This window comes from Zophobas morio, unplaced genomic scaffold (assembly GCF_036711695.1).
Source record: "Zophobas morio isolate AGI-343-1 ecotype UQ-CSIRO unplaced genomic scaffold, CSIRO_AGI_Zmor_V1 ptg000012l, whole genome shotgun sequence".
Classification (NCBI taxonomy): domain Eukaryota; kingdom Metazoa; phylum Arthropoda; class Insecta; order Coleoptera; family Tenebrionidae; genus Zophobas; species Zophobas morio.
The window spans coordinates 4,250,004-4,262,596 of NW_026972117.1; the positions used below are offsets into that span (position 1 = coordinate 4,250,004).

At 34.1% G+C, this 12,593-nt stretch overlaps 2 protein-coding genes across 2 annotated transcripts; both read right to left on the minus strand.

The window, feature by feature from the left end:
- Positions 1-3,723: 3,723 nt before the first annotated feature.
- On the minus strand, positions 3,724-6,192 carry LOC135127670 (solute carrier family 35 member C2). The gene is made up of 6 exons (XM_064054205.1): positions 5,467-6,192; positions 5,204-5,418; positions 5,077-5,149; positions 4,777-5,029; positions 4,554-4,729; positions 3,724-4,498 (listed from the first exon to the last, which is right to left on the minus strand). Exons 1-6 carry the CDS (start codon positions 5,656-5,658, stop codon positions 4,211-4,213), a joined length of 1,197 nt encoding a protein of 398 aa, XP_063910275.1. The 5' UTR covers positions 5,659-6,192; the 3' UTR covers positions 3,724-4,210.
- A 4,806-nt stretch (positions 6,193-10,998) lies between these two features.
- Positions 10,999-11,995, minus strand: LOC135128286 (SOSS complex subunit B homolog). Its single transcript, XM_064055190.1, has one exon. The coding sequence runs from the start codon at positions 11,860-11,862 to the stop codon at positions 11,260-11,262; it is 603 nt and encodes a 200-aa protein (XP_063911260.1). The 5' UTR covers positions 11,863-11,995; the 3' UTR covers positions 10,999-11,259.
- Between the last annotated feature and the right edge of the window lie 598 nt (positions 11,996-12,593).

Genomic DNA, 12,593 nt, shown 5'->3' on the forward strand with positions numbered 1-12,593 from the left:
AAAAAACACAAAAATGACAGGAACTTTTTGCTTAATTCAAAACGAATAAATCTGCAATTAAAACTTCAATATTCCTGGTCCGTATTCTTAAAATTATTTTTTTCATATTGCTAAGTTCTTCGTTACAAAATTGCAAATGGAAAAATTAAAAATAAAAATTGGCTGAAAGTTCTTTCGACAAACTTCCCTCGCTCCTGAAGCACAATAAAACATATCCAGCACTTTCGAAAAATGATAAAATTTAATTTTGCGGGTTTTATATTCTTAATGAGAACCACTATAACAAATTTAATAATTAGTAATTAGTAGCTTTTGAGCTTTTATGCCGTAGTTTTTGGGTACCCATGGTGTATTATTTTGGGAGCACTTGGAGATTTTTTTTTTTTTTTGAAAATTTAAAGCAATCTTGCGGTTCTAGGTATTACCGTTTGGAAAAAATTTGAAAGTACTTTGAAGCCTCTAGTGTCTTTTCTAAAATCATTTGCTAAAATCAGTCTTATCTTAGCAGGTACTAACCCCGCCCACCCACCCTCTCTTTTCTTGGAAGATTTGTCATTTGCCAAAAATCAGTCTTATCTTAGCCAATAGCTGCTAAGATAAAACTGATTTTGGCAAATGAAAAACTGATTTTGGCAAATGACAGATCTTCCAAGAAAAGAGAGGGTGGGTGGGCGGGGTTAGTACCTGCTAAGATAAGACTGATTTTAGCAAATGACGTATCCTCTAAGAAATTTAATTAAATAATTATAAGAAAAGACACTAGAGGTATAACATTTGGCCCGCCCACCCACCCTCTCTTTTTTTAGAGGGCATGTCATTTGCCAAAATCAGTTTTATCTTAACAAGTACTGACGACTAACTTCTGCTAAATGATAAAAATTTGGAAACATTACAATTTTGAACATCTTCTTAAAATTCAATTTACTAAAAAAATTTCCTGATTTTTTCTACATTTTTAAAAATTCTGTTGTTTTTCGGAGGTTTGAGGCATCTTTTATGATATATCTTTCCCAATGCTTCTAATTTTGCGGAATTTTGTTTGATACTTTCTAAGAAATATCTAGATTTTTAGTTTTGATGATTTTTAGACCATAACGGTTTTAACAAAATCTGATTACAAAAATCATCATTTTTCAAAATTTTATTGGATTTTTCAGCATTTGGTAAAATTTTTGAAGTTTTATTTCATGATTTTTTTTATAGACATTTTTGTCGAGATTTGTGACTTGTTTCTAAAATTGTCAAAATGGTATCTAGATAATTTTGACGCTTTTAGGATTTTAATGCTTTTAGTAAGATCCAATGGTCCTCTTCAAACCATTTGCGTTTTTTTTATGATATTTTTTTCTTAGTGTCCTTATTGTTGTGAAATTTTGTTTACTATTCTGAGACACTTCCTAAGAAATATCTGGATTTTATTTTAAGTTTCTTTTCGAGATCACAGTTCAGTTTTCAAAATCTGAACTAAAAAAGTCTTCATTAAAAATTTTATTGAATTTTTCAACATTTTAGCATATTTACGTTTCGCTTAATTTTTTTTTTTATAAATTTGTAACGTTTTTGAAGTTTGAATTCATCCTTTTAATGCGTTTTACTGTACATTTTTTTTTTTTTCTAGAGGTTCATATAGAGATTTGCGATTTGTTTCTCGAATTGTTAAAATTGTATCTACAGCTAATTTTGAAAATTTTGAGATCTTAATCTTTTTAAAATTCTGTTGTTTTTCAAAGCCTTGTAATATATTTTTTTCTCACTGCTCCTTGTGGCTTTTGGTTATAATTCTATCAAGTTTATATATGTCATTTGCCAAAATCGATCTTATTTTAGCAGGTATTAACCCCGCCCACCCGCCCTCTATTTCCTCAGAGGGATCTGATTTGCCAAAATCAGGTACTAGCCCTCTAAGAAAATAAAGGGCGGGTGGGCGGGGCTAGTGCTTGCCAAGATAAGGCTGATAGTACCAAATGGCACAACGTCAAAGAAAATAGAGGGCGGGTGGGCTGGCTTAGTACTTGCTAAAATAAAACCGATTTTGGGAAGTGATATACCCTCTAAGAAAAGAGAGGGTGGGTGGGCGGGCCAAGTACCTACTAAGATAAGACTGATTTTGGCAAATAACATATCCTCTAAGAAAAGACAGGGTGGGTGGGCGGGGCTAGTACCTCCTAGGATAAGACTGATTTTGGCAGATGACATACTTTTCAAGAAAAGAGAGGCTGGGTGGGCGGGGCTAGGATCTGTCAAGATAAGACTAATTTTAGTAAATGACGTATCCTCTAAGAAGCTTAATTAAATTTATATAAGAAAATACACCAGAGGCTCCAACATTGTTTTAAGTTTTTCAAAAAAAAAGGAGTCCCAAAATTAACTCAAAAACAGGTCACGTCAGAATTTTCCAAAAATGGAACACCAAAGTCCTACAAAATTATTTTAATGGGTACCCAAGAGCCTCCTGGATTAAAAAAAAAAACTGTGGCACTCAATACTTTTTCAAAATAAAATACTAAACGTTCAAAAGATTTTTTCAAGTTCATCCAGTAACAAAACACCAGGTTCATTTAAATTTATCCGGAAATAAAACACCAGGGGACTTAAAATTAGCGCGGACATTTTAAAGGTATGATTTTGAAAACTTTGACAATTATATAAACAACTGGAAATTCTGAAAGAATAGTAAAAATTTTCCGAAAATGATCCACAAATAAGTTAAATTTCCGAAAAAATCTGTTCAGAAAACTTTTCGTATATTATTATACATCAGAAATTAATTTTGCCATAGATCTTCAAATAACAAGTTAAAAATGGGAAAATAATTTCCAAACCCTTTTCAAAAAACGTCTGAAGAAAATTCAGTTATGAGTCATCAAATAACTGACAAACTTGAAAAATTAATTTGCAAAGAGAGTTTTTCAAAAATTCGTTCCGAATGCAAAATGAAAAACTCAAGCTTTTTGAGAATTCGCCACGGATTATTAGTCTGAAGTCACACTGTAGCTCGTGAAATAACAAATAAATGAAAAAATAATTTCGAAAAAATGGCAGTTCTGAAAACATTGTAATGATTTACCGAAAAATGAACCCGAAAATAATCGAAATTTATGAAAAAGCTTTTTGTGTAATTTCGAAAGTAAGATTCGGGGAAGATCATAAATTTCAAACGGGAGAGGAGTATTGACAAATGAGATTTTGAAAATATCTAAAAAACAAAAAAAAATTGGGGACTATAAATTTTAATATTAAAATTTTAATTGCAGATTTATTAGTTTTGAATTACGTAAAAAATATTATTTCATTAATTTTTTGGTACAATACAAAATACAGTTTTTTTTCCTCTTGTGAACTCAATCCGCGGACATATTGTATATTTTTTATACCCGACTTGTCTTTCCACATTTAAGTATGTTTTTATTTTATGTTTTTAAAGCGACAACAGGGGCAATTCTGAATCAAAATTGTTAAATTTAAAGGGTGTTAAATTGCAAATTTCCATAGTAACGAGTTAAATCCGTAAATCTGATTGGCTGTTTATTTTTTAACAACCTTTAAATTTTAACGGGTTTGATTCAGAATTGGGCCTAACGACATAAAACTAGACAAAAAAAAAACGAAAAAACTTATTTTTACGAATTTAAACAACTATAAAACACTAGACTATTCTTGGATTTAGCGACTCATCTTGTGTTATATAGTCGAATATTTCTATCGCGAAAACCAAACAAAATATTAGTAACAATAAAACTCTTGTAATTTTAAATTTAAATTACAAATTATTCAATAATAATAATAATAAATGAAACAAGCACGAACTGAGGGTAAAACTTTTGAGAACGACCGGTAAAACTTGGCCTACAAACACGGTTCTGGACAACTATTATTAAGGTTTTTTGCGGTTGTTATTTTTTATGAAAAAACCTTGCGATTGCAATTCCAACATGGTCAACCTACATAACATAAAAGTGCTCACTTTTTCCGAAAGCTGCACACACCATTTTTTCTACGTTAGTTACACAAAGCGATCCGGTTTTGCTAGTGTTAGCTTCAATACAATACATAATATCCACACGTTAATGAAATACTCAAAGCACAAAAACGTTTAAAACGCAGCGGGACTTCATAAATGCACTTATGGTCCGTATTTCTTACATTTAATACAATTTAAGTACTTAAGTCTAACAGTCATCAAAATTCAGTCAACCAGTAGTCCTAACGACTACCTGTCGCGACTACGCAAAATGTCAAACAATATCTGTGTATCACTTTTTTCGTCGTTTTCACTTGACAAGTCATAGTGGTTGTCCTCGTTTATAATTAAATGCTCACCCAGCTCGCGTCGCTCGCTTTGAACTTCGTACACCCTCCCCACCATTTTCGAGGAGTTGCGCAACTTGTGTAAAACGTGGCAAGTGATCCCTGAAAGGCAAATAAGCAAGCCTATGACATTTATGGGTGATAATTGGTCCCCGTTCCATTCTACAGCTAAGACTAGAATAAACACCTCCTGTGGGAAAAAAATAGTCATTCAGACACCAAAAAATCAAAAAAATTAGTTGTACCTTAACTATTCCAGCTATGGACAACGTCAAGCTAGAAGTGTACCCTACAACTAATACTTCACAAACTTCCATAAAAAACGCAATGAAAGCCCCAAGCAGCACTTTAAAAACTGTATTGAAAATTACTGTGGTGTCAGTAGTTCTGATTAATTGACAATTTTTTATTACAGTTGGACCTGGAATTTTGTAATCATTAAACAAACTTCCAGAGTGGTTGATTTACCCTCCATCCAGATAGCAAATGGCAGTACAGAAAGAATCATCCACGGTTGCATGTGGAAAATCATGTCAATGGGACTCTTCATACCCATTTTGGACTTCTGCAGCAACAACTGGACACAAGTCCACCTAATTCCGCTAGACATTGACGCTATTATTAGCAACGTGAACCCCAGCACGTCGAATTGCGTCGCCTTATAAGTAAACAAAATTAATCCAATGGTGATCATCCCGACTATAAAAGCTAAACTCCAAGACTGCAAATTGACACTACAGTTACAAATTTAACACCACACCTAGCTACCTTTTTCTCAAGTTTGAAGAGCATCGAAAACCCTAAAATAAACACAACGGTTGTTGATTTTGTCATTGTGTACCTAAAACATTGACGCGTTTATTTGTGAAGCGCTAATTAGTTGCGGTCAACGTACAAAGAGACTTGGATTAGTTCAAGTCCCCAATTAGAGAAACCAATGTCGAGGCCGCTGAACACCCCCATGGGTGCGACCGCCATAAGGTAGTCCTTCCATTCCAACAAAATCCGCTGCTTACCTTGTTTGCGTTCAATCACAGTCCGAATTAGAGTGGCAAGGAGGAACTTCACGACCATATGTATCAGAACGGTGATCAACGGAAAATGAAAACTCTAAAACCACGTTACAACAACCGCAAAATCGTTTTAATTCCGCTTTACCTGGAACAGCCATCGCTGATAAAAAGTCAAACATATGGAAGGTACATAGTACGTCCCGATCAACAGACTCGTGAACAGACTCGACCAGAAGCAGGGGCCGTTGCAGAAGGCGCGTTTCTTCTCCTCGAAGTCCGACGGCTCGTCGTCACTTTCCACCGCTTCGTATTTCAATTTTTGTCGTTTGCCCAACATTTTGACAGGTTATGCTCATGGCAACATGTTGACGAGGTTGTTTTGTCGCGGTTTTTCACTGGTTCACATTTTATGGGAGTTTTATTAAACGGGAACGGTTTAATAGGGTTACTACTTCCGTTTCCTGCTTGCCACCTTCTAACACCGCCTCGTCATGTTTTACAGCTTTTTTATCGCATAGTTGACCATAAAGATTGTTGTTGACGTTTGCGTCATCGATTGACAATTGATTTTCGGGGGATAGCGGAGCGGGATGAAATTCCCTAGGTGTGAGGGCGCTTTCACATTGTCACTATGTTAATTAAGGGGCGGTCACACGGGCTGGAGCGGAAGAGGAACTGCGAGCGCGAAACGACGGTGTGGTAAAAGAGGCAAAAAGTCGTTTACTAATGAGTGGTCAAATATTAAGAGAAGCCGCAACCGTTAACGGTCTATTTAAATAAGAATTTAATTAAATATGCGGGGTACACACGGAAAATGTGGTTATTTTTGCTTATTCATCACTCACCGTTTTGGAATTCGGGGTTCACTGTAGACTGTAATCTTATCGTTTTTTTGTTAGTTTAAATAACGAAATAAAACCAACACGACTGGCGATAACAACATATAAATGATATTTGTGAATTACGGTACGAATTGCGTATTTACTCCTTAAACGTATACTAAAGTTCTCTAGCTTCTTATATCATAATATTTTGTTCCGGATTAGTTTTTGAGACTAGCAGAATAGAATGTTTCGTTAAAAATATCAAGTATAAAATATTTCATTTTGTTACGCAAACACAAGGTTACGTTACGTTATGCATACGAATATGTGTATTACCCCTACCAAAAAGTAATAACGTCATTTCAATAAATCATTAAATAATGTTATATACAAAATCACGGTAATAACCAATGTATCTAGTTTCTGGATAAATTATAAAATTTCATTTTAAGATTTTTTAAATTATTATCATATATTATTAACATACTGTGTTTCAAGCGAGTTTTTAACAATAAAATAAAAACGAAATGAAAAGATAATAAATTAAGGGGCTAAAACACGAAAAAAAAAATCAATGAAAAAATGGTGACTAGAAAAATATCAAAAGGAATAAAATAATATAATATAATAATAATAATATAATGGAAAGTGATAAAAATATGTAGCAACAAAAAAAGGAAGAAAAAACGAAAATAAAACAAAGAAATAAAACACAACAAAAAGATGACGAAAAACAACAAAAAAAGTAAGAAGAAGGTGTCCAAAAAATGCTATAAAAAGCCAAAAAAAAAACAAAAGAGATACAAAAGGCCGATCAAAAAGTGACAAAAAACGAAAAGTAAAAAACGTAAAGAAATGCAATAATATTTAGGGACGAAACAAAGGTTTCAAAAAGACGACGAAAAAAGGGCGATAAAAATGGAACCAAAATAATGATGCAACAAAAAAAGGCGACAACTAAAAAAGCGGCAAAAAATGCGCCCAAAAAACTATCGAACTATAAAAAATCCAGAAAAGATCAAAATAAAGTCAAAAGATCGACCAAAAAAGTTGGAGAAAACAAAAAATGTACGCGACAAAAAAGATGACCAAAAAAAGGCGATATTAAAAAAGCGAAAAACAAACGACAGAAAGGGTTAAAAAATGGAGAAAAAAATAATAAAAAAAGAGCAATAAAATATAGGGACAAAGCACGCGACAAAAACATGACGGAAAAAAGTGACAAAAAAGAAGGAAAAAAAAACGAAAAAAAAGCAATAAAATAAGGGGGAAAAACGACAAAAAAAGGCAATAAAAATAGGCCCAAAATAATGGAACAAGGAAAGGTGCGAAAAACAAACGATAAAAAACTGGCAAAAAAGGCGCCAAGACTAAAAAAATGCAAAAAAAAAACCAAAAGAATGACAAAAGACCGACTCAAAAAATGCAAAAAAGGGAGGAAAAGAAGCAATAAAATAAGGGGACAAAACACGCAACAAAAAAAGGTGACGAAAAAATACAAGAAAAATAAAAAGGGAAAAACAAACTGCAAAAAAATGGACAAAAAGAATATATAAAAAAACTAAAAAATGACCTAAAGAAAGACAAAAGATAGGCCAAAAAAAATGAAAAAAAGGGAACAAAAAACGGAGAAAAAAATACGAAAAAGGGGATAATAAAACAAAGGGAAAAACAAGCGGAAAAAAATATGAAAAAAAAGCGATAAAAGAAAGTAAAAATATAAAGCAACAAACAAATATGACAAGAAAAAAAAAGGCGAAAAACAAAAAAAAAGGGCAAAAAGATGGAAAAAACTCATATTTTAATAAACAGGTTACAAGAAAAAAAACGACAAAAAGTGGCAAATAAGGCCCCACAAAAAAAAAGACAAAAAGATCGATCAAGATGAGTGAAAAAAACGCCAACAAAACAAAAAAAAAGGTATTAAAATAACAGGACAAAAAAGCAGCAAAAAATAAGTAAAAAAACAAAGGCGAAAAACAAATGACAAAAAAGGGGCAAAAAAGGCGTCTGAAAAAATTAAAAATTCCAAAAAAATAACAAAAGAACGACAAAAGACCGACCAAAACAAAGTGACAAAAAAAATTCGAGAAAGGGGAGGAAAAGAAACAATAAAAAAAATAAGCGAAAAAAGATGACGGAAAAGAAAGACAAAACAAACGAACAGAAAATAAGGGAAATAACAAGGCTAAAAACAAATGACAAAAAAGGACCAAAAAATTCGCCTGAGAAAACCAAAAATTCAAAAAAAAACCGAAAGAACGACAAAAGATCGACCAAAAAAAGGCAAAAAAATCGAAAGACGGGAGAAAAGGAAGCAATAAAATAAAGAACAAAACACGTGACAAAAAGATGACGAAAAAGAACCAAAATGATGCGACAAGGAAAATAAAAGGCGATAAACAAACTACAAAAAAGGGACAAAAAAAGGCTATGAAAAACCAAAAAAACTAAAAAAGACCTAAAGAAAGACAAAAGATCGAGTAAAAAAGTGAAAAAAAGACAATAAAAGACGGAGAAAAAAGGTGATAAAATGAGTCAAAATAATGCGACCAAAAAGAGATGACAAGAAAAAAAAGCGAAAAACAAACGACAAAAGGGGAGATAAACAAAAACAATGGGAAAAGTAGGGGACAAAAAAGGTGACAAAAGAAAAGGAAAAAACAAATAATAAAAAGTGATAACTAAGGCCCCCAAAAACGGGACCATAAAAGGCCCTAAAAAAAAAGATCAAAAGAAAGGCAAAAGATCAACAAAAATAAGTGAAAAAACGGCAACAAAAAATAGATTAAAAACACGAAAAAAGGGCATTAAAATAAGAGGACAAAACAAACGGCAAAAAATAAGGGAAAAAACAAGGCGAAAAACAAATGACAAAAAAGGGCCAAAAAAGGCGATCAAAAAAACTAAAAAATCCAAAAAAAAAACAAAAGAACGACCAAAAAAAGTGACAAAAAATTGGAAAGACGGGAGGAAAGGAAGCAATAAAATAAGGGAACAAAACACGCGACAAAAAGATGACAAGAAAAATAAAGGGCGAAAAACAAGCTACAAAAAAAGGGGAAAAAGGCGCCCAAAAACGAAACCAAAAAATGGCTATGAAGAACTAAAAAAAACTAAAAAAGACCTAAAGAAAGATCGAACAAAAAAAATGAAAAAGAAGGCAACAAAAAACAGAAAAATCACGCAATAAAATAAGAGAAAAAAACAAGCGGCAAAAAAATAAAAAAAAAGACGATAAAATGAGTCAAAATAATGCGACAAAAAAACATGACAAGAAAAAAAAGCGAAAAACAATCGACATAAAAGGCAGAAAAAAACGTTAAAAAGAGTGTAACAAAAAACACCAAAAAAGGGAGAAAAATAAAAACAATACAAAAAGTAAGGGGACAAAAAAAGAAAAAACCCCAAACAACAAAAAGTGATAAATAAGGCCCCCAAAAAACGGGAGCACAAAAGGCTATGAAAAAAAAACAAAAAAAAGGCAATAATTAAGAAGGCAAAACCAGCGGCAAAAAAAATGCGAAAAAAAAAGACAAAACACGACAAAAAGAAGGGCAGAAAAGAGCGTCCTAAAGAAAGCGACAATAGAAAAAGTGATAAACAAATAAAAAAAATGCAATAATATAAGGGGACAAAAAAATAACAAGAAAAAAAACAAATGACAAAAATTGACAAACTAAAAACGGGACCAAAAAAAGGTTATATAAAAACAAAAAAGAACCAAAAGAAAAACAGAAGATCGACCAAAATAAATGAAAAAAAAAACGCAACAAAAAAGGGAGAAAAAACGAAAAACGGCAATAAAATAACTGGATGAAACAGGTGTCAAAAAATCACGAAAAAGCGAAAAACAAACAACAAAAAACGGACAAAAGATGCATCCAAAAATTCAGAACCAAAAGTCGTAAAAAACTCAACGATCAAAAAAATTGAAAAAAAAACAACAAAAATGGAGAAGAAATGAAAAAAAGGCAATCAAATAAACGGACAAAAAAGCGACAAGAAAAAAAGGCGAAGAACAGAAGATAAAAAATTTGAAAGAAACGGGACCCAAAAAGGCTATGAAAAATACAAAAAAGAGCGAAATAAAGACAAAAGACTAGAAAAGACCTAAAAAAAAAAACAAAAAAAGATAAAAGACCGACCAAAAGAAAGGCAACAAAAAAATGCAATTAAAGAAAACAGTCAAAAAAAGAACATGCCGCATCTAGAGTTACATTTCGTTTTGTGTCGATATATGACTTAATTAAGGTTAGAGGTTAAAAAATCAAAGGGTTCACAGAGTTCAATAACGGTTAGTGGTTTTTATGGTTACAGTTTAAATCGTATTGTAGGTACTAAAGTTTGCTTCGTAGAATCGTAGATCCCCATGTAACCTTAACCTGGCTGCGTTCCAGTGGGTATAAATGTTAAGGTTTGCACCATTCAAATTTAATGAGGTCATAAAAACATCACTCTTGCCTTTTTACAAACTGTCACAAACAAAAGTGTAACCTCGTGAAATTTGGCGTAAATATGGCTTACCGTAGTATAGTTATTTTGACAAAAAAAAATGGAAATATTACTTTTTTTTTCATTAATTGCTAAATTTAAAAAAAAAAATGTGTTCTTGTTTTTGATGGGCTTGTGTTTGACAGTTGAACTGTCACCAGCAGGGATAATTATTTTGTCACCAGAAGGAATCAACAGGTGGTGATTCGTGATTGTTGATAAAGTTTAACAAAGTACAAACTGAGACAGGTTTATTTGTCGCTCGCTAAATTAAAACGTTCAAACAACATTCTAAACGTTTTTTGTTGTAACAGTAGCAACAATTGTGGCTAAAATAGCACTAAATGAAAGCGCCAACATCTTAATCTATGCATTTATTTACAGATAAAATTACCTTTCATCCGAAACAATTCAACATATACAACAGACGATTTCTATTTCAGATTCACTTATCATAAAATAATTTTGTACATAAAATATAATCTTGGTTTTTGTATTGTGTCGTGTGATCTCAGTCCCGCTAATCCTCAATCGCGCTAAAAAATATAATTTTACACAAACTGCCGCCTATCTACAACATAAATCCTCTGCAGCTAGAACTCAAATAAATAGTCCGAACCCTAGTTACTCCTGTTGTGCCTATTCCTATGCTGGCCCCCCCGCGAGCCCCGCTGCCGCTTCTGGCTGTCCTGCGGGGGCCCGCCGCCCCTGTTCGTGCCGCTCGGCGCCGACTTGATCGGCCCCGTGTTGTTCATCATGGACGAGGAGGTGGTGACCGGAGCCTGCATCGAGGGCCCTATCCTGCCCGCCCCGTTGTTGGTCCCGTTGTTCATCGGCATGTTGTTCGGGGGCCCGCACACCGGCGGCGTCTGCGGGAAGGCCTGGTTGGGCTCGCTCATGTTGAGCTGCTCGTTGAACACCATGCAGAACTCGCCGACCTTCTGCAGGTCGCCCCCCTTGGAGGTGTACAGCGTGAGGCAGTTGCGCCAGATGGAGAGGTAGCCCTTTGTGAGGCGCACGATGTCCCCGGGGGCCAGCAGCTGGCCCGCCTCGTCCCACACACTCGCGTTGATGCACGCCGTCTGGTCCGCCACTTTGAAAGTTCGAACTTCGCGGTTTTCTTTCGTCACGGTGGGGTGGCCGACCTCCAGCACGATAAACACTACGGTTATGTTCTTTAAGCCCGGACGCATGTCCTTGATCTGGACGTAATTGGTGTCCATGGCGGGTGCTTGGGGGCGGATTAGAGGGAAAAAAATGCTGGGGGCATTTTCGTGGGGAATCGGGTGGGTTTTCGCATGCGATGTTGTCGCTTCGAAGCGTAAACGTCAAATGACGGCGTTTCGGGGCGTCATGTTGGTAGTAAAGTGACATTTACGTGTCGGTAATTAGGGGATCTGCGTCATCGCGGTATTTGATTATTTTGTTATCGGGACGAAATGCAATCATTACGTCATGCGTTAATTAAAGTAATGTAAATAGGATCACACATTATGCAGATTCGAACTTGATTATTTTATTAATGCGTTTGTCGTACAGAGGGCGTCGCAATAAATAAAACTAGATTTAAATTTTCCAGTGTAACAATGTAATCAATTTTCTTCAACATTAGTGCGTCTAATACCATAAAGGATCTTATCGTAACATAATTTTCCTAATAAACCAAGGAAATCAGTGTTTTTTACTTCCCGAGCGAATTGTCACTTTCATGTTTTTTTTTCTTGACGTTTCATTACCTCGAGAGTATCAAAAAATAGGTCTCCCGTTTTCGTCTGATTGTCTGTGTCGATTTTTATAGACAGACAGTCTCTGAAACTAGTAGACCGATTGTTGTCAAATTTTATATGTATTTTAGAAATATCGAAATGTGCAACATTATACAATTTAACTCTGAAACTGTAAAACCAAATGCTCTGAAATCTTGCAAGTATTTGTTGTATATGTATCCGTCTAT